We start from the raw sequence: 21,490 nt of genomic DNA, 5'->3' as shown, positions 1-21,490 counted from the left end.
TTTGCAGTGAAATGGGTCTCCTTTCAGTCAGATCCCTTTCATAATATTGAAGTAGTAATCTACTGCTGTTTTGCAAAGTCTCTCTCTCCTTAGATTCTTGCCCCAACTGAGCAAAGGAAATCTGTGTGTATAGAAACCATCCATTAAGGATGTCCCACTTTTAAAGGCTTTTTAAATGTCCCTTCCCCAATCTATTTTGCCCCATTTTAATAAGCAATAACTAAGGGTGCAATCCTATGCAGGTTTAGACAGAAAAAAAGTCCTACAACTCCCAGCATTCCCCAACCAGCTATGTCAGGATTTGTAGGACTTTTTTCTGTCTAAACCTGCATAGGATTGTGTCCTAAGAGTCTTGTGGTACTTCAAATAATAACAAATTTATTATGGTATAAGCTTTTGTGGGCTGCAGTCCACTTCATCAGATGCATGAGTTGTTATAAAAAACCAAAATTGCCATGCTGGTCCATGGGCAATACCTTTATTAGGAATGACCAACATTTCTACATAAATGTGCAAGCTTTCATGCTCTCCAGAATTCTTCACCACGCTAGATGGTAGAAAATGTAGGGGGTGGTGGAAGAAACAGAACTGTTATATTGAGTTATAAATATATAGCCACACATGGTTGTGGGGTAGGTATGTCCGTTGTTTCCAGATCTGGCCCTTTTTGGACCTGACAGATACCTGCTGCCTGAGATGTGGAGTTTTCCCAAATCCAGGAACAGGGGGTAGGGGCGGCATTTTTTTTCTTAAATAGGCATTTGTACAAACTGTAGCTGCAATTTGTGCAAATGTCTATTTAAGAAAAAAAAAACACTGGAAAATCTACAAGCTGGTCCCAGTCGATGTGGATCAAGGTAGGCCAGATTGCAGGTAAGCGAGCCGAAGTCTGTGGGGCCAAGCTGATGAACGCTTGGTGAGCTTCACCCCCCCCCCCAATGGATTCATCCAACATCCCTATTTGGGGGTGAAGTTGTAAACCATGAGATCAGAGAGAAGTGAAATGCAGAAAGTATAGACATTGATAATTACATTATTAACATTCACAGAGGCAGTTGTTGCTGAAAACATAAGCTAGATCTACACTACCACTTTATAGCAATATTGAAGTGTACTGATAACTCTTAGGGCACATTACACATTCAATATACTGCTTTTGTAGTGTTATTTCCTGCTTTTTATTCCACATTATCCAATACACTGCAACGAATGTCATTGTGTATTCTACAAGATATAAATGCACAAGAGGGATATAGTGTTACCATGCTGGGATCAAAACTATATGACACAAGGTGTAGGTCTGGCCATAGACATCCTAGAATTAGTAAACTAATCAACACGGGGTGGACAACATGTGGCCCTCAAGATGTTCTTGGGTTGCAACTCCCATCAGTCCTCACCATTAGCTATGCCAGCTAGGACTGATGGGAGTAGCAGTCCAACAACATCTGAAGGGCCACAACTTGCCCACTCTTGAATTAACACGTGTAGTGTGATAAGAAAACTTTATTGTGATTTAAGCCACAGATAATAGAATAGAACCTCTTAATGAGAGAAGCTGCATACAGTTATAAATGTTATCTGTACTTTATATTGATCTTAAAATATAAACACAGATATTTGATTTCATTCTTGTATTTAATTTCTAGGGAAGGTTGGATTAAGACGCTCATGGTACTTCCCCTTTTCACCCTCTTACTGGAAGGATGTGTTTGGTATTAGAAGCAAAAAGCGATCTTATCTAAATCCTACTACGTTTTTCTTCAATGAAAACTTCCAGGGTGTGTAAAGTACATGGTTTTTATAATTTTGTTTTCTTTTGCTTGTGCTTTACTGTTTTAACAGTCCTTCCCCTCTCCCTCTGTGGCTACTTCTGCAGTTATAACTTTTTTTTAAAGGTGGGACTTAACTTCCACAATATTATGTGTTTGGGATGTGCATCAGAGTTGGATGAAGCCTAGAGCTCAAGCAGAATCTGATTATTTCGGTCTGGTTCTGTTGCTTCCTGAGGCAAAGTTGTTCCAGAAGGAGACTTCATTAGTGACTTGTGTTTCAGAGATGTACAGACTTGGGGCTCCTCTACACAAGGTTTTTTTTTTTTTTTTTAGTGCAATTGTCATTCTTCAAGCATGGCATTTTCCAGGTGCTTTACACGCTGTTGTTCTCCTCCAATGTTCATCCTGTGCCTTCTGCCTGCTCTTCCCGTGTTTTCTCTGAATGGGGAAAATGCGGTATTTTCCCGGAATGATACTGCGACTGCCTGCCCATGTACTTCTGCCATTGTGTAAGATCTGCTCTGTGTGGGTGTGATGTCAACAATGACAAGGTGGTAGGAGTCTCCCCTGCCTCCTTCTCCCCCATCAGCCACTTCGGTTGTAGCTGCCTCCGCTTTACAATGGGATTGGGAGATTGCTCCGCTTTGCAGTTGCTGTCCAGAAAAGATTTAAGCACTTTCCACTCAGTCCCCATGTACACACAAATGAGAAAAGTGTAACTTGCTTGGGTGGGGGGAGGAGAAGAGCAGACTTCCAAAGTTGCAAAAGTACTGTGGATACATGCTACCCCTTTCAGCTGCTTCCTCATCCTTTCAGCACTTTATAATGGGATGGGCGGGGGGGGGGGGGGAATTGTAGCTGGTGCTTCACTCCGTTCTGCATTTGCTGCCCAGAAAAGTTTAACCCCTTTCTAGTCAGTCCCCATGTACACACAAATAGCCCATTTATGCCTTTAATCTTGCGTATATGGGTGATTCACATGTTGTGTATAAGTCTATGTGCGCACTTTTGTGACCGCCATATTTTTTCACAACATGGCGATCGTGGCGGAGGAGGATGGAGCCTGGTAAGTGCGGGCGGCTCGGCAAGTGGGCGTGGGGCTGGAGCATGGGTCTAGAGGCGTGTGAGTGGGGACAGGGGCTGGGTGGGTGCCCGGAGAACCTAACCCAGGGGGCAGGCAGCTGTCCATTCCTAGATGAAGCAGTGCAAAGTAGTGCTAAGTGGGAAAGAAACCCTGTGTCCCAAAGCACCCTACTGTGAATGTGGAAAAAGAGGGAATGGGGGTGGGGAGGGATGGCCCCACTCCTTGGCCGTGTCACTCACTACCAGGTCACAGCGTCATGCCCAGGATTTAATGTGGGGGTGACCGGGGCACACTGCAGTGGAACTGTGTGTGAGCCGTGTTTAACGGAAAAAGATGCACAAAAGGACTTTCTGAAATGCGCCTTTTGCAGAGGGAAGCTGCAGGGTTGCTGCAGATTGGTGACAGTATCATCTGTTGCGACTGACCCTGATGTGCTCTCGCTCTGCACTAAATCGGCCGTGTAGATTGGGCTCTGGGCCTCTCAATGGCTTTGGATATTGACCATAGTCAATGTCACCTGGCTGGGTTGGGTTTAGGGGGCAAGGTGGGGCTGGATGGTCTCAGACATTGGTGCCTGGGAACTTTTCCTGTACCCTATGTCCTTTGGTTTGTAGGTTACCACCTGGCTCCATCCTGTCCTGCATGCTATTTATCCTCTGCATGAAACTGCTGGGGGAAATCACCTGGAGGTTTGGGCTTCAGTGTCACCAGTATGTGGATGACATGCAGCACTAGATTTTAGATGAACAGAAAGTACAGAAATCTGTCCAGAGTTCAAGAAAACAAAGCAAAAAGCAGGGCAGTTTTTCCTGGACTGTTGGCAACTTGACCTGTATTCAGTGTGCCTTTTTAAAAAAATGGCTATGCGCTGAAATTTCTTCTTTCTCTTTGTTGTTTAAACGCTTATCTATTCTGATTCTTTTTCCTGCTCTCACTTCTAATAATACTTCTTTCATCATTTTTTCCTGTGCTGCCACTTCACATACCTATTTTTTCCAATTGTTCTTGGTTCTGTGCTTGTACTTGGACGCTTACTTGCTCTCTTTATGCTTCTCTTCTTAGAATTAGATTCCCCCTTCTCCAGGATAACACAGCTTTCCTATATATTTTTTCATTAAATGTCTGTGGACAAAGGAACACATGCTGCCCACCGCCACTCTTGTGCGATATGAGTCCCCTGTAATAAGATGAAACTCAATTTCCCTTAAAATGGCTTACTCATTTATAGAAGAGGTCAGGGGTGCAAGCCATCCATCCAGGAGCCTTTTATGTTGTTATTGCTGTACCTGTCCAAAGCAAACTTCAAAAGCCTCCGGAGATCTACTGCCTGCATGTAAAAATCCACGAGTTAAATGACATCTTTGCTGATGGATTCAAACTCTGATTCTGAAGAATATCACTTCCAGAAACAATTTGTTCATCCTCTTCCTTCAGCTTTGATTTATTGGCTGAAGTATAACTCCTCCAAGCTCTAAAGTTTGCCACAGTGCCTTGAATGCCTTTGGGCAGAGGGTACGATTTATAAATATTATAAATGAAATGAATAAATGCCTCCTTTGGCAAGAGGAAATAATGTCCTTGACCATTTCAGTGACAGCAGGATCAGAAGTCCCCGTTTTCACACCAGTTTGTATGATACAATAGAAAAACTGGTGCAATTTCTATTAGCAGCTGATAGGAATTTACAATATGATCCTTTTCATGCCTAATCAGAAGTAAGCCCCATTGAATTCAGTGGGATTTTCTTCCAGGTAAGTGTGCATCAGATTGATTGCAGCCTTAATTATCTGTAAGAAAATCAGAAGAGGAAGGACGATAGAGACAAAGGGGAAGGGAATGTCAGGCTTTCCTAAATGCTCCAAAACAAAAGGAGGGAAGAAAAGCATTTTTTTAAAGCCCCTAACTTGTCTCAATAGATCTAACCTAGCACTGCAAGGTTGTTGCTCAGCGATGGTCCCTGTCTCTTTAAAGGTGCAGTCTTATGCATGTTGTAGAGTTGTAGGCCTTTTCTCATTCTAAACATGCATAGGATGCTTCTTATGTTCTTAAGACATTTTACCCTCTGTTCTTGTTTCTGACCAAATCCTTATATTTTTGTTGTTTCAGGTTCCCTTTCAAAGGAGCAGAAAAGGTGTAGCAAAGAGGAAAGATCAGTTGGTGTTATGCTGATATCGCTAACCAAGGAATACAGTGAGAAAAACAAGATTGCAGTTAAAGATCTCAGCCTTGTTTTCTACAAAGATCAGATCACAGCTCTCCTGGGCCCAAACGGAGCTGGAAAGACAACAGTCATGTATGTTTGTTCATTGTTTTAGAGCAGGATGCTAGCTTCACAGTTTAGCTTTCTAGGGCCCCATCTACACCTGGCTTTTACTCAGGGGGGGTGTGTGAGTCGAGGTCCCTTGTGATAGATGACATAGTCACGACTTCACAGCCATCCATGGTTTTCTTCTGGAAAATGCGGAGTTCCAAGGAGTTGTTTTGCTGAGATGTTTTTCGTTTGCTATAGGTTTCTTCGCACTTGTGAGCCATCTGTCCCTGCCCCAAGCTGACTTCGCATTTTGTGGTGGGTGTGTTATAGGCATGCGTAGTGCTTACATCACTCTGTGATGCCCCTTTACTTGCCCATCTTTTTGCAGCTGCGCAGTTACAGAGGCACAGATGGGCGTTTTCATCTATTTAATCACATTTTCGCACATTTTTTCAGCTTTGTATCTTTGCAACGGTTGCTTTTGGACTCAGTACCTAAAGGCCGGGGGGGGGGCGCGGTCTTGGGGGAGGACCAACATCACTCCAGCCACCATGTCGGAGTGATGGCTAGGCACATAGCGCTCACTCTTGTGAGTGCGAACCATCGCGAGAGTCTCGGGCTGGGGGAACTGACAAACTGATGCTGTGGTAATGAAGGAGCACAAAACACCCACTTTTTACCCAAAAAGGGATGGAAAGTAGGGATGTCAGAGAATTCCGCCACGGACTCTAGTGAGGCTGGATTCTTTAGAATCTGCCCCCCTGGAATCCGTGGCAGAACAGCCTCCCGCCCTCCGCTACCCCGCGGAATCCCCCTGAGACGGAGCTTACCTGGGGCAGATGCGGCGGCGGCGGCTCTGGCTGGTCTCCTGGCCGGCCGCTGCTGGGCTGCTGTGGTCGCAAATGGCGGCTGTCGTAGTGACCGCCATTTCCGTGCTTGCGGCCGCTACGCTACACCATTTGCGCCCCTGCTCTTTGCCATGATAGGCTACATAAGCATTTGCGTGGCTGCCTTTACCGTGATAGGCTACGTAAATACTTATGTAGCCTATCACGGCAAAGAGCAGGGGCACAAATGGTGTTGCGGCCGCCATTTGTGTCCCTGCTTTAGCTGTGATAGGCTACATAAATATTTTATGTATTTTACATATCACTTTAGCCATGATAGGCTACGTAAATATTAGGCTGCTATCACGGGCTATTGTAGGGACGCAAATGGCACCCCCTACGCAGGAGGGCTGGAGGCCCTGCTGCGGATTGGCCTGGCCAGCGGCTCTGCAGCATGGCCGCGGAGCGGAGCCGGCTGGGCAGGATTCTGGGGGGGAGGACTGGATTGCCTCCCCCCCTCCCGACGAGGATTCTGGGGGGGAAGAATGGATCACCTCCCTCCCCAGCGGATGCCCCTACCGGAACCAGGTAAGGGATTCGTACATCCCTAACGGAAAGACACAGCAGAGCCACTCAAATACAAAACAGCCACTGAAGTCTTGCACCCCCACATGCACGGGACTGCACAGCTGCGCATTTAAGTTTCATAGCAAAAAAAGGGGGCACTGCGATTCTGCTAGGGAAGCGTGCAGTACATGGCAAGTGTATTGCAGGGCATGCTGATTCGAAGGCGTATTGCTGCGCAGTTGCGATGGGGCGGGGGTCAAAGCGGTGCCATATAGATGGGGCCTAGGTGTGACTTGTGTGTTGGCAAACAAGGGTCCTCATCTTTTTATGTAACACATTGGTATCTCACACTTTCTCCAAAGGTCCTTAGGGAAGCATGCATGGAGGTTATGTCATTTTATCCTCTCATCAACCCTTTGTACTAGGGTAGGCTGAAACTGAAAGCTGATGATGAGGATTACATTTATATCCTGCCTTTTTTCCTCTTGCCAGGAACCCAAGGTGGCTTACATGGTCTTCCTCCACTCCCTTTTATCCTCATCTGATAGTTATTACATCTTTGCAAGAGCGATCTCTTAAAAAAAAAATCACATACAACAAATACATAAAAATAGAAGGCAAGCTGGGAGGTGATAAACTTATCACTTACTAACCACTGTATGAGTCAAGCCATATTTGAAGGAATGTGACTCATGGCAATTTTTGGCAGGATAGATATCATATGAATATGCAAAGAAACCCACCTTTCTTGGAAACCTCTTTTTCTAGCTTCCTTGTGTACAGCTACGCTGAGCGAGTAACTTAGTTTTGCACCTCAGGGGTATGATGATGGGAACAGTGAGCAGCTATGGAAAAAATGAAAATCCCTCTCAGACACATTTTTAAGGTAGTTTCATTAAAAAGTTAATAACTTTTCTGATTTTTGTGTTGATGAAATATTAAAACATTCTTTTCTCTTCCACCCTTGACTCTGTTTCTCCCAAGGTGCATAAATTACTATTAAGAATGAGCTGGATACTAGATTTATGCTGCTTGATTAACAGTACTTCTGGCTTCAGGAATGTAGCTGCCTAATGGGAATGACACCACTGATCTAACCCTAAAGTGTGAAGGCACTTCAGAGAGAAGAAACAGTGGCTGGCCAATGAAATATTTTGTTTTATTTTTTGTGAAATACTTTTCTTTGACCTAGGAAACTGGGTCTTTTCTTGGAGAAAGTATACTAGAAATGTATTAAGAAAAAAAATAGTGTAGGTCAGTGTTTCTCAGACTTTTAGAACTCTGCCCCCTGAAATCGATTCTAACTTCAGGGCCCCCAAAACTCCCATGCTACCTGTTTCATGCATACTTGCATGGAATTCTTACATCTAGTCAAGTATTGCCTACTGCTGCCTTTGAAGGAGGAAGACTCTGACTGTTGCTGGATTCTTGCTTTCTCTGCAAATGTGATTCTCTGCAAATCTGTGTCCCAGATATCTGATGCCCGGGCTTTATTGCCTCTTCATAGGAAAAGACAATGGCCAGGCTCACACAACACGACTAACCCATGCTCAGTGGTTGAGTGTGGGTTGTTTGTTGAACCATGGGTTAGCGTTTTGTCTGAACCCAGGACAATTTCCACAGGGTGGCTTGTTAACCATGCAGTGTGGCTAGTTAACCACCCTGAAAACCCAACAACAAACCATGGTGTTGGTTGTGGCTTGTTCAAGAATAACAAGTCGCATGGAATGGTTAACAAGCCGCCCTGCGGAAAATGTCCTGGGTTCAGACAACACGCTAACCCACAGTTCAACAAATAATCCACGGTTCAACAACAACCCACACTCAACCTCTGAGTGTGGGTTAGCATCTTGTGTAAACCCAGTCTGAGGTAGCTAAGCTCAGGCTAGCAGAGGGAAGGCTAGCGTATGCCGTAGCTTCTCCTTTCACCAAGGAATTTCCACACACAAAGGCACACACACATTTCATGCCCCCCCCGCCCAAAGTGGCTCGCCTCACAGTTTGAAAATCTAGGTATTAGGACAACGTTTATACCATAGTACTAATTATTACAATGGGCAGGTTCCAAAGAGCTACTTTAGGCATGTCAAAAAGCTTGGCCATATTCAGCGGGAGTTTTGACTCTTCCTTTGCACATCATATCCCCAATGAAGATCACAAACTGCTTTTGAAAGTCCCCTTAGTTTCAAATGCAGCATGGGGGGCTGGTGAAATGTAAGCCCCAGCTCCCCTTGGGCATGCAGAACTAGTTGTGCTGTTCTTTGGATCCCACCTAATGTAATTAGTCTGTTCTCCACTTCTACCATATGGAGTCTATATAATATAGACATTTAGGGAAGACTTGCACAAGTGTTTTATTCTACAGCAACAAGGTAACCTCTGGTAGTCATCTTCTGCTGGAGCAGGGGTTCTGAACCTAAGGCCCATGGGCCAAATTTGGCCCACTTGAGGTCCCAGTCCAGCCCTCTGGGGTTCCCGATGGCCATCCCCCTTCTCCTTTTCCCTGACTGCTGATCATTTGATGGTTTCCCAGATTTTGCACTAAAAGGTTGAACTGCCTCTCCTAAGGCTTAGTTACTGGCAGTAACAGCTTTAAGCTAAAATATACTGGTACCTTTGGCCTTGCCCACTTTGTCTTTGGCCCCACCCACCACTGGAATGCGGCCCCTGAGATCTTCTCTGGAGTTGAATTTGGCCCTCGGGCTGGAGCAGGTTCGACATCCCTGTGTTAGAGACTTGTGTGCATCCCTGTTCTGTGGCTGACTCAAGTCAGTATGCATTCAGATCACAGGCCAACATGACTTCAACAAATTTCAAAATTCAAATCTACGTTATTGATTTGTGCAATCTGAACATGTACTGAATGCATCCTGATGAGGTCACCTCAAAAAGCCAGTTTTTACAGAAGAGAAACCCATAAATATATTCTGCTTCTTATAACAAACAAGTCAGTCAGCTTTATTGTAATATAGCAATCATCTATTATACACCAATTCATTAACATTAACAACTAGAAGAGAACAGTAAGCAAAACCAATGTTGCTCCAATAAAAGAAAGAAAGAAAAAGAAATCCAGCAACTGCATGCTATAAACAGCAATAGAGTGTTAGAAGTGGACTATGCAACAAAATATTGCAGTGTGGAAAGATCCTGTTCAGTGTCCCAGCCAGTCAGACATGCTATGGTGGATTTCCTCTCCCCAGCGCTGCACTGCTACCACCTATGCGTAAACTGCTCCACTGGGCATTTCCACCCATGGGGTTTCTTATTTATAGCAAATGCTTATTTTCAGGGCCTAAGGAACTTGCCGCCCCTATAGCTCAGAGTTCCACAAGCTGACACTTTTTCTCTACCACCAATTCTCTTAGAGTACTTAAAAACCTCCTAGTAGCTGGTATAAGAGGGTTAGGCATGAGATAGGCACCAGCACAAGAGACAAGATGAACTTTAAACAAGGTGTTTTATTGAAGAGAGATTTTGTACTTAATGGAATACTAATATGTACTTTGGGGTTTTCAAAAGAATGCTTGCTGACACTCCTTAAGAGACACTGTTGCTATTACAAGCTACTAATGACTTCTTTTATCTCAGGCCAAATTCTCTAAACCATCACCCCAGCAAATACACTTACAAACAGGTTCAGTCTTTCTTTGACACCAACGCTCCTCCTGTTGTATTTCTGGCTGCTTGGACAGTTTATCTGGGTTTTTACTGCCTGCTTGTATAACCTTCTTCTGGCAAGATCTTAGGGCAGCCTCCTGGCATAACACAACCACCTTTTCCCTACTCCTGAATTTCACCAGCCATGTATGGTTATCCCACAGAGAAAGAAGGGTTTACTAATCCAGCCTTAGCTATTCACTTTCTCCTTAGCTTTCTCCTAGTCCTTTTATAACACCACACACCAACCAGCAGACTTTCTCCCTCACTCTCCGCAGATTAACTCAGTTGGCAACTGTCACCTCCTCAACAGTACTTTTCCAACCACTGTTTTCCACCTAGCTAGAATCCCAACCAATCAGAACCAAATTTACCTGTTTCAGGCCCCATCTAACAATATTCGAGGTGATTGTCTCTCTTTCTCCATTCAGAACATCACTAAGCAACTACTACGCAGGCCTTTGACGGTAACAAAACAAGGCCTTAGGCTTACTCAGATACACTGTAGCCTCACAGAGGCCACACACATTAAACATTACACAACAGCAACAGTTATATACGTGGCATTTCTTCACACATGGCTTCTTCCGAGACACTCCATTTCATTCCCCTCCCACGTGGGTTTCCATCCCCCTCCCTACTTGAACAATCACCTAGCATTCTGTGGCCACTGAGCACGCTCAATCCACATTGGGTGGTTTGAGTTTTTTTGTAGGGGGACCTCCTTCGTTTTTTCTTCTTTTCTGCAAACCTCAAGGCTCTTTGCCATTTTGGCTACATAAGCATTGGCACATGCACCTGATTATCAGAAATAGAAGGAATGATATGACCAATTCATGTTGTATTTTTCAAGTGGCAGGCTTATGAAGAGCAAGGCACCTTCCCCCGCTGATAGGTTCTGCTTACACGTGCTGAAAAGGTGCTGACTGGAAGACTGACCATGACAGCTGGCACGCAAACCACTTAGGGATGGGCCAATCTGTCTTTTTTCAGTGCATGTTACCTTTGCATGTGTTTGTCCATAATTCTGTTCCATTTCCTCATTAATCTACAATCTTTCTTAACATCCTCTCAGAATATATATTTAAAATTAAATGTGTATTTTAATATGTTTGTAAATGTGTATTTTCTCTCACAATACTGATATATGTCAACTGCTGCAGATCATGTTGTAAGTAACATTTAGAGAAGTGTAATATCCCATGGATAGCTAAGTTCTGATCTGCACCTAGGGATCAGAGGATCAATGAGGTTTGTGCTCAGTGAGGTTTTCTGAGTTCCACCTGAGAGCTCGGTCCACCTCGCTCCTGTTTTTTTTATTACAATCTGTTTTTCTTTTTATTCAAATGGGAAAAGTGCATATTTCGGAATACATTTTTTGAAAGTGTGCACCCAAATGTGCACTCTCCCCCCGCTGCCCCACAGACTAAATCTTTAAAATGCATACATATATTTTTAATGTGCACATTTTCAAACACAAGTTTCAGAATATGCATGCATGTCCCCCCAAAATGCACATGCATTTGGGTTAGTGTTTGCAGGCATGAACTGGGCAAATCTGAGTAAAAAATGAGGCAATATGAAATTCTTGTACATCCTTATCTGCACATTAGACAAACAGGTGTGGATGAGTTCATTTCATATAGGAATTCACAAGACTGAATTCCTCCAGTATCCCTAGTTGTAGCTGTCATCTGAAAAACTAGGTCATGCAGTTTCCGAGTGAAGTCCTTCTTCTCTTTTCCCCCTCTTTTTCACCAAATATGAATTCATTTAAATTGGGCTTCACTACATTTTCATGGGGTTCATTATTTTTTCAATGAAAGGTGACATTTTGGGGGCAGGGCATGGAGTATTGCCTGAGAGAGCAGTGCCCCCTTAGGAAAAAAAACCCAAACTTTTCCTGTGAAATCATGATCTCTCCTCTTTTCTCAAAGTACTCACCAAGAGAAGGGGAGGGATTGTGCTGGGTGTCATGTTACAGGTTGCCTCCTTTAAAATAGCAGTCATTACTTTTAACCGGTAGTGGACGCTTTTGTCCCTGTTTGTGTGCTCCCCTAAAGATTATGGAAATAAACGTCCGTTTTTTGCCCAGATGAAATATTTTGCAAAAAAGAGACTCCTATTTTAACTCAACCCTACTTTTAAATGGATATATTTTGATTTATAGCTTACCCTGCCCCAAGATCTTAGAGTAGATAAGAACTGAAGCTTAGACTAAGGCAAATTTTCACAGACTTCAACTATCATAGTAGTTTTCAGTCCATTGTTCCTGAGCCTGAGGACCTTGTTGTTGTTAACTCAGAAACTGCATCTGTTTTTTTCTGGCCAAAACATTCAAACTAGTGATGGGGGAGAAATTTGTTCAATTACATTTTAATGTGAATGTACCTAATGTACTTTCGAACCACTATGTTACCTGAAACTCGGTTATCCTTCAAAATTTGCACTCTTCTGAATTTTACCGTGGACTTCTCCAATAATTAAAAAATGCATGCAAAAATGTGTAAAGAAGAGAAAATCATGTTCAAATATGCATTATATAGGGAAAACTGCTTGCAAAAGCGTGTAAAATACATGTACTGGGAGAAATGTGCACAAAAATGCCAGGAATTTTCATGCAATTGTTTAAAAAAAACTCGAACTTCAGGACAAACCGAACTTAAGATTGGAAAAACAAGAAATGGAGGGATTTCAACATTTCAGATCCATCCATCCCTAATTCAAACTCTCTGGCACAGTGCCACCTTTTGATGAGGCTCTTCCTGTTGATTTCTTTTCTTTATTTCAGATCAATGCTGACAGGCCTGCACCCTCCTAGCTCTGGTACCATTATCATCAATGGGAGGGACATGGAGACTGAACTTGCTGCCATTAGGACAGAGATGGGAGTATGTCCTCAATATGACGTGCTGTTTGACACTTTGACTGCTCAGGAACATCTGCTTCTTTATGGGTCTGTGAAGGCCCCTTTCTGGACAAAGAGGCAGTTACATCAGCAAGTCAATAGGTGGGTGATTGCTACAAACCTTGTAGAGAAGCAGTGCAATGCAGGTTTTCCCCTCCAGTGCTAGTCAGTTCATTGTATTAAGCCAGGAATGGGAAACTAGTGAGCCTCCAGATGTTGTTGGACTCCACCAGCCCCAGCCAGCACAGCCAATGATCAGGGATGATGGGAATTGTAGTCCAAGAACATTGGAGGGCCACCGGTCCCCCACTTCTAGTTTTAGCCAGGGTTTCTCGGACTCAGCCACTTTCTCAAAGTGAGGATGCAAGCAGTCTGCTTATATGACTTTGTGGGGAGGTTCTACCAGTCTTGGCATTGTTCACCCATTCCTGTGCCAGAGGATTTGGCCATGGCTGCAAGTACCTGGAAGTGAAAGTTATGGGATGCACTGGCCAACTGCAGGATGGTCCAAACCTGGAGATGAGGGCCAGAGGGACCAGGTATGGAAGTGGGGGGTGGGGTGGGGCAGTGAGAGCAGATTCTGAGGCAAGGGTCAGAGAAGCCCTGGCAAGGGGTGAGCAGGAGGCAAATTGGGTATTGGCCCTGGAAGTTCAAATGGCCAGAGCCCTTGGGAGAGGCCAGTGGGCTCAAAAGCCCAGGGGCATCAGAGAGGAGAGTGCCAGGTGGCTGTTGATGGACAGGTGACACTAATAAATGGACTATTTACCCAGACAAATACCTGCATCCTGTGTCCTCTTGTTACCAACAATGAGGGAATCCTCTGACATAGAGTTACTGCTGGCAACCCCAGATGTCACAGGGCCCCCAGCAGGGCTCTTGGTGTGTGAGGGAGATGGGGAAGACTTACAGTTTAGGAGCAGATTGAACAATATTGCTGAAGCCGTCTCTCAGAACTGCGAACTGGACTGTACAGGTAGCTCTTCCTTGGCTGCTCTCCCTCCATTCTCTTTCTCATTCTCTCTATTACCCAAGTAATTGTTTTCTTTCTTTATCTGTTGCTGCTCACTACGTAGGGATGGCGGAGAATTTCTCCACGAATCTCTGGGAGGCCAAATGCCAACGCATTTGGCTCCCCGAAATTGTTGGGGAAATTCTCCGCCCCCCCCCCCCCAGGATGGGACTTACCTCTGTCGAATGTTCCTCTCGGCGGCGGGTCCCAGCGGCGTTTCGGCGGCATTTCGGCGGTGGCGGCGGCCGGTCTTCTGACGTAGCCTATCACGGCTAGATTTTCAAAGTCAGCCGTGATAGGCTATGTAAATTGTTACGTAGCCTATCACTTTTTTTTTCCAATTTACTTTTTTTATTTCGCGGCCGGGGAGACGGAGCGCTCCCCCCCGGCCTGAATTTCGGCGGCGAGGGATGGGGTGCCTCCCCCCCGGCCTGAATTTTGGCTGGGAGGGGTGGGGCACCTTCCCCCCCGCCAAGAACTTCGGAGGGAGAAATGGAGCGCCTCCCCCCCACCGCGAAGCAAGCTGCGGGACCAGGTAAGGGACTTTCGTCCATCCTTACTCACTAGGCATCAGAGATGGGCACTCGTGGCCCTCCAGATGTTGTTTGCCTGCAACTCCCACCGTCCCTCACCATTGGCTATGCTAGCTAGGGCTGATGGGAGTTGCAGTCCAACCACATCTGGAGGGCCACATCATGTTGCCTGTCCCTGCTGTACATAGAGTTCTCTTCCCTTGGAAATCTGCTGGGCCTCTTTGTCTTCTTTTAGGAAATGATTAAAAAGATATCTTTTCTCTTCTGCATTTGCCACTTGAATATTATTCTACCATGTTCATTTACTTCCTTTTTCTTGGTCTCTCTGATATCTTCGTTCTCTCTGTTCCTTACCTTCACCTAGCAAATGTAAAGGTTTCTCTTTTTTTTTCTTCCGCTTTTCCTTCCCTTTTGTTTGATGTTTCAATGTGGGTTGTTAGCCTGTTGGCAAAAGCTTGTTCATCTTTTATTCATGCCCAGTGCCTAGTAGATACTTTAAAAATATTAGCTGTTGACAATGATAGGAAAGGAAGGCAGTGAAGATATTGTGGCAGAAGACAGGAAGTCAGAACAGGTCCCAGAGAAATAGGTAAAGGATGTTTTAAGGTAGAGACCCCCTCTTTAGGATTATGTTAGAATTACAGATGGCCCAAATGTCAGGCTTGGCAAAAAATCTGATGACCTTTTTCTTCTAATCTAATAGCTAGGGAGATTTAAAAGGAACTAACTTTGGCAAATGGAGGAGATTTGTTTTATTGCAAAACCAGATGGCGATTAATTTGGCTTTGCTATAAATAAGCAGCTTGCAATCTGAGGGTAGAGGTCTTTTGAAATCATGCTTGGAATAACAACAACAACAACAACAACAACAACAACAACATTTCTATACCACCCAATAGCTGAAGCTCTCTGGGTGGTTTACAAAAACTAATAACATTAAAAATACAATATACAGAGATTAAAAACCATTTACATAAAAACACATGAACAGACAATATACAGAAAAGAAAGAAACATATATCTAAAACAACTTCAAACAAACAATCTCAAAAGCAACAACCATAAGCATAAGACATTCCAGGATTGATTAAAACTTATCATATGCTGCCGAATGCCTGGGAGAAAAGATCTTAACCTGGTGCCAAAAAGATAACAATGTTGGTGCCAGGTGGGCATCATTGGGGAGATCATTCCACAGTTTGGGGGTCACTACCGAGAAGGCCCTTTCCCTTCTTGCCATCTTCCGAGCTTCCCTTGGTGTAGGCAGCCAGAGGAGGGCCTTAGATGTTGAGTGTAGTATACGGGTAGGTTTGTGTTGGGAGAGGCGCTCTGTCAGGTATTATGGTCCCAAGCCATGTAAGTCTTTATAGGTTAAAACTAGGGATGTACGAAAGTCACTTACCTTTTCGCAGGGGTGCTTCGCGGTGGGGGGGAGGCACTTCGCTTCTCCCCCCAAAGTTCAGGCGAGGGGGGGGAGGCGTCCCGCCTCGCCCAGCCGAAATTCAGGCCGGGGGGGGAGGCTTCCTGCCTCGCCCGGCTGAAATTCAGGCCGGGGAGAAGCGCCCCGTCTCCCCGGCCGCGAAACAAAGTGTAAAAAAACAAAACAAAAATCAAAACCCCGTGATAGGCTACGTAACGATTAACGTAGCCTATCACGGCTAGATTTCCAAAGTCAGCCATGATAGGCTACGTAAATCGTTACGTAGCCTATCACGGGTGACCTTGAAAAAAAAAAAAAAAAGCGTGTACGCAAATGGCGGCGCCCTATGGGCGCCGCCATTTGTGTTCCTTATTTGGTCCCGGTAGTCTACGTAAATCTTTACGTAGACTACCGGGACCAGATAAGGAACGCAAATGGCGGCGCCTATAGGGCGTCGCCATTTGCGTACGCGCTTTTTTTCCCCAAAGTCACCCGTAATAGGCTACGTAACGATTTACGTAGCCTATCACGGCTGACTTTGGAAATCTAGCCGTGATAGGCTACCTTAATCGTTACGTAGCCTATCACTTTTTTTTTTTTTTTTACACTTTGTAATGGCGGTGGCGGCAGCCAGTCAGAAGACCGGCTGCCGCCCCCCCCTGACAAAAGGCCGACGAACCACCGCCGGGACCCGCCGCTGGGAGGGACATTCACCAAAGGTAAGTCCCATCCTGGGGGGGAGGCGGGGGGGTGGCGGAGAATTTCACCGCCGATTTCGGGGGGCCGAATGCGTTGGCGCTCGGCCCCCCGAAGATTCGGGGAGAAATTCTCCGCCATCCCTAGTTAAAACCAGCACCTTGAATCAGGCTCAGAAACATACAGGCAGCCAGTGTCACCGGGCCAGACAGAGTTGGTCTTATATGTTTGGACCTTCTGATCCCTGTTATCAATCTGGCCACTGCATTTTGCACGAGCTGCAGTTTCCGAACCATCTTCAAAGGCAGCCCCATGTAGAGTGCATTGCAGTAATCTAACTGGGAGATTACCAGAGCATAGGCAACTGAAGCCAGGGTATCCCTGTCCAGATAGGGGCATAGCTGGGCTACCAACTGAAGTTGGTAGAAGGCACTTTGTGACACTGAGGACATCTGAGCCTCAAGGAAAACCCCCAAGCTATGAACCTGCTCCTTCAGGGGGATGCAGCCCCATCCAGAACAGGTTGAGCACCCTCCATCCGGTCAGAAGAACCACCCACCAACAGCATCTCATCTTGTCTGGATTGAGTTGCAGTTTATTAGCCCTCATTTAGTCCATTGTCGCAGCCAGGCACCAATTTAGCACATCCACAGCCTCACCTGAAGAAGATGAAAAGGAAAATAGAGCTGTTTGTCATCAGCATACTGATGACAATGCGCCTCAAAACTCCAGATTACTGCACTCACTGGTTTCATATAGATGTTAAATAGCATGGGGGACAGAACTGACCCCCTTGGAACCCCATACTGGAGAATCTATGGGGCCGAGCAATATTCCCCTAGCACCACCTTCTGGAGCCAACCATCCAAGTAGGAGCGAAACCACTGCAGTGCAATGCCTCCCACTCCCAGCTCAGACAATTGTCCCAGAACGATACCACAGTTGATGGTATTGAAAGCCGCTGAGAGATCAAGGAGAATTGACAAGGTCACACTCTCCCTGTCTCTCTCCCGACGTAGCTCATCATATGGGGCAACCAAGGCTGTTTCCATGCCAAAACCTGGCCTGAACCATGACTGAAATGGATCTAGATAATTGGTCTCATCCAAGAGTGTCTGGAGCTCATTGTCAACCACCCACTCAAGAACCTTGCCTAGGAAAGGAACATTTGCCACTGGCTTAAAATTACTAAGATTTGTTTGGGTCCAGGGAAGGTTTCTTTAGGAGTGATCTCACTACCGCCTCTTTGAGGCGGCCTGGAACCACTCCCTCTTGCAAGGAGGCATTGATCACCTCCCTGGCCCAGCCAGCTGTTGCTTCCCTCCCAGTTTATATCAGCCAAGAAGGGCAAGGATCCAGTACGGAAATGGTTGCATGAACCTGTCCAAGCACCTTGTCAATGTCCTTGAGCTGTACCAACTGAAACTCATCCAGGAGAACAGGACAAGGCTGTGCTCTGGATACCTCACCAGATTCACCTGCTATAACATTGGAGTTGAAGTCCTGGCGGATGCAAGACATCTTATCCTGGAAGTACCTAGCAAATGCATTACAGCAGGCCACAGAGGGATCTACAGTGTCCTTAAGGCCGGCATATAGTATAACCTACTATATGATTATTTCAAATCAGGAATGTTAAATATGCTTTTGGACTGTCAATTTTTCATTTTGGTACAATTTTATATGGTTTGTTGTATAATTAAATTTTTATAACTGCTTTTTACACTTTGGATTACAGATTTGTTATTTTATCTAATTCTATTACAATTTATTTAATGCTAGCGCCATCCTAATCCTGCACTTCACGTTCTCTTAAACCCATTTTGCTTTGTGTGTTGATTTTGGTTTAAGATAAGAGCTTCATTAATATTGAAAGTACCTGCAAGCCAGCTGCAGCCGCATGTAGTCACCACCACCTCAATTTCCCAGAATGCCTCTGTGCCCCACGTGAGGGCCAGAGTCATTCTGGGAAACTGAAGTGGTGACCAGCATGGCTGCCACTGCAGTCAACACAGCAGGTGCTTTGGATCGGCAGCTTGCCACCCACCACTGAAGTGTGTCCCCTCGCAAATGGGATGTTGCTGCCTGGCTCTGGCAGTCGGCTGGGGACGGGGGGCCTGGATTCAGGCCCCAGCCCTCTGACTGGAGGTCCCATGCTAATAGTGCCAGTGTTTATATTTGTGTGTGTGTGTGTGTGTGTGTGTGTGTGTCTGTCTGTCTATCTATCTATAGAGAGCATTCCTCCAACAAGTCAGGATTTACTTTCTTTTTCCGAATAACGCAACATTTTTTAAAACCTCAAAAATAAAGAACGCATCCTCTGTATGTATGTTAGGTGAAATGCCATGTTTAAAGTCAGAAGATTATCTGAAGCAGAATGAAATGTGTCAGACAAGATGATAAGGAATTATGCACTCTATAAAAACCTTCCAAGAGAATTGTTGTGTTAGTCTGTAGCAAGGAGGCAGCGAGGCACCATAGAAACAAATGGACTGGGAGTGGATTTGGATATAACTCACTCAGGCATGTAGGCTGGCAGAAAGCCCTAGCTCCTGCTATACATGGGGAATGGGAAAACATCCTACTGTACGTGCAACTCCCAGTGCAAGTAGTGTCAGTATACCAATGCTGTGTGTTCCTAGTGGCAGCAGGGCTGGCAGATGAAATTATCACAGGAATATGCCCAACCTCTCTCTACCAACTGCAGGTTGATATACTGTATATGACCTCCATGGAAAGCATAGAACGATCTGCAGCACCACACATTTACAAATTGTTTGTGGCCCTCCAGCTCATGATGTAGTCCTGATGAAGCCTCTGTCGCAAGCAAGTTACTCCCATAGTTTTCTGTGATCACACATGACTCATAATTTCACTCCTAGAATGTTTTGGCCTTGTATGAGATCATTCCTGCAGCTGCTCTCAACCAGCGCAAGCTGTCCAAAGGTTTTCTGATCCGTGTTCATTATTCCTTAAGAGCCCTGAAGGATGTGGGATTATTCCAGCACCAGTACAAACATATTGGAGCCCTGTCGGGAGGTATGAAGAGAAAGCTCTCCATTGCCATTTCTTTCATTGGAAACTCAAAGACTGTGGTCCTGGATGAGCCTACCAGCGGTGTAGACCCATGTTCACGTCGCAACATCTGGGACATTCTGTTCAAATACAGAGCAGGTATGAAACCAATATGATTATTCCAGTAGCCTTTGTTTCCTGCCCTAGGCATCTGGCAGACATGGGGACATTTCAGGTCCTGTGATGCTCTCTTTCTGGAAATATCATGGAGGGCTCCAAAAGATGGAGGGCATGTGCATCACATTTAAGGGACAGGCGATAGCTCAGTGTTAGAATGTATACTTCTAGTGCGAAAGGTCCCTGATTCAGTCCCCAGAATCTCCAGGTAGGGCAAGGAAAGAATCCAGCCCGAAACCCTGGAGAGCTGCTGCCAGTCAGTGTTGACAATAGTGGGCTAGATGGATCCATGGTCTGACTCAATATAAAGGCAGCTTCATAAGTTCCTGAATTTTGATCTCTATGAGAGCCTTATAAATAAGCTCACAAAAGTGACTAGCCTGCAATGGCTCCCAGTGAGTTGTTAAATATAGGGATGGCACAGGTGTCCAGTTGGGGCTTGAAGCTCGGCGATTTCTCACCGGCTCGCCTCCCCCAGGCACCACTCTGTTGACCACCGTGCTTGCCAGACTTCGTGCACGCCAAGTCGGGCAAGGACGGCTGGCTCCGCTGCTCCACTGAGCTGCCATTCTGCACAAAATGGTGGCTTAGCCTTTTCCATAGAGGCTGATATTATGTAAATGGCAGCTGTAAAGCAGCCATTCACGCAACATTACAGGTGTAGCTGGATCATTTACGCCTGTAATGCTGCATAAATGGCTGTTTTATGGTGCTTTATGAAAAAGGCTAAGCCACCATTTTAACACAAAATGGCGGCTTGCGGAGGGAGCAGGGGGCTGCTCGCTGGACACCTGCTGGCTTGCTGCGACAAGCGGGGGTCTGGCGAGCAGTGCGTGGTGGGTGAGGTTCGGTGAGTTCACCCATCCCTAGTTAAATACAAGACTGCTGTATGGGGGCAGCCGTGTTTTTTTCCTCTCTCTCATCTTAAAATCAAAATGGGCCTGCAGGTGAGGGGCTGGACTCTCTGCTCCTACCCCAAATGACATCCCTGCTGTCTGTCTCCCAACCTCTTTCTCCCCTAGCCTGGGTCACATTACAGAAGTAAGCCAGTCTGGGAGAGAAGTGCTCAGGATGATGGACCGGGGTGTGTATGTGTGGTCAGTTCTCCTAATCTCCTTACTCCTGCACACCTTATGATATTAAAATAGCTCCCCACACCCTACTCTAAGGGAGTGGTTCAGGCACATGAGCAAACAAATATGGCTTCTATAGCTATTTCTGGTTTGGCCTTTATTTTTAACATGACTGAAAGCAAAAGAGGACAAGACTCATGCATCTTTCATGGCTGTGTAGATGAGAGGAACATTTCAGCAGGTGCAGCACGTTATGAGGATTGATAGAGTTGCATTGGCTGAAATTCCCCTTTCTACACAACTATTAAAGATAGAGAATTGCTGTCCTCCTTTGCAGCTGACACCTTACTTGGTAGGGTGGGTGGGAAATGCCACTATATTTCAAACAGAGATGGGTCAAAATGACCCCATCTTCCCCAGTGAAATACTTGTGCAGGTTAGAATCTTTGATCATGGATCCTTTGCTTGGTTTTGTAACTTTTCCCTTGCCACACT

General features: G+C 45.4%; 1 protein-coding gene across 1 annotated transcript in view; it reads left to right on the top strand.

Moving 5' to 3' along the window:
• The window catches only part of LOC146344594 (ATP-binding cassette sub-family A member 13-like), a 262,433-nt gene that overhangs the window by 44,686 nt on the left and 196,257 nt on the right, over positions 1–21,490 (top strand). The window contains exons 11-14 of the mRNA XM_084857720.1: positions 1,650–1,781; positions 4,966–5,152; positions 12,956–13,174; positions 19,708–19,904. Coding sequence (XP_084713846.1) covers positions 1,650–1,781; positions 4,966–5,152; positions 12,956–13,174; positions 19,708–19,904 — 735 coding nt within the window. The remainder of the gene's footprint in view (positions 1–1,649; positions 1,782–4,965; positions 5,153–12,955; positions 13,175–19,707; positions 19,905–21,490) is intronic.

This window comes from Heloderma suspectum, chromosome 5 (assembly GCF_057233095.1).
Source record: "Heloderma suspectum isolate Gila_16-S chromosome 5, 16-S_ref, whole genome shotgun sequence".
NCBI lineage: Eukaryota > Metazoa > Chordata > Lepidosauria > Squamata > Helodermatidae > Heloderma > Heloderma suspectum.
The sequence above is the reverse complement of the archived record's forward strand: the minus strand, read 5'-3'. Positions and strand labels throughout refer to the sequence as shown.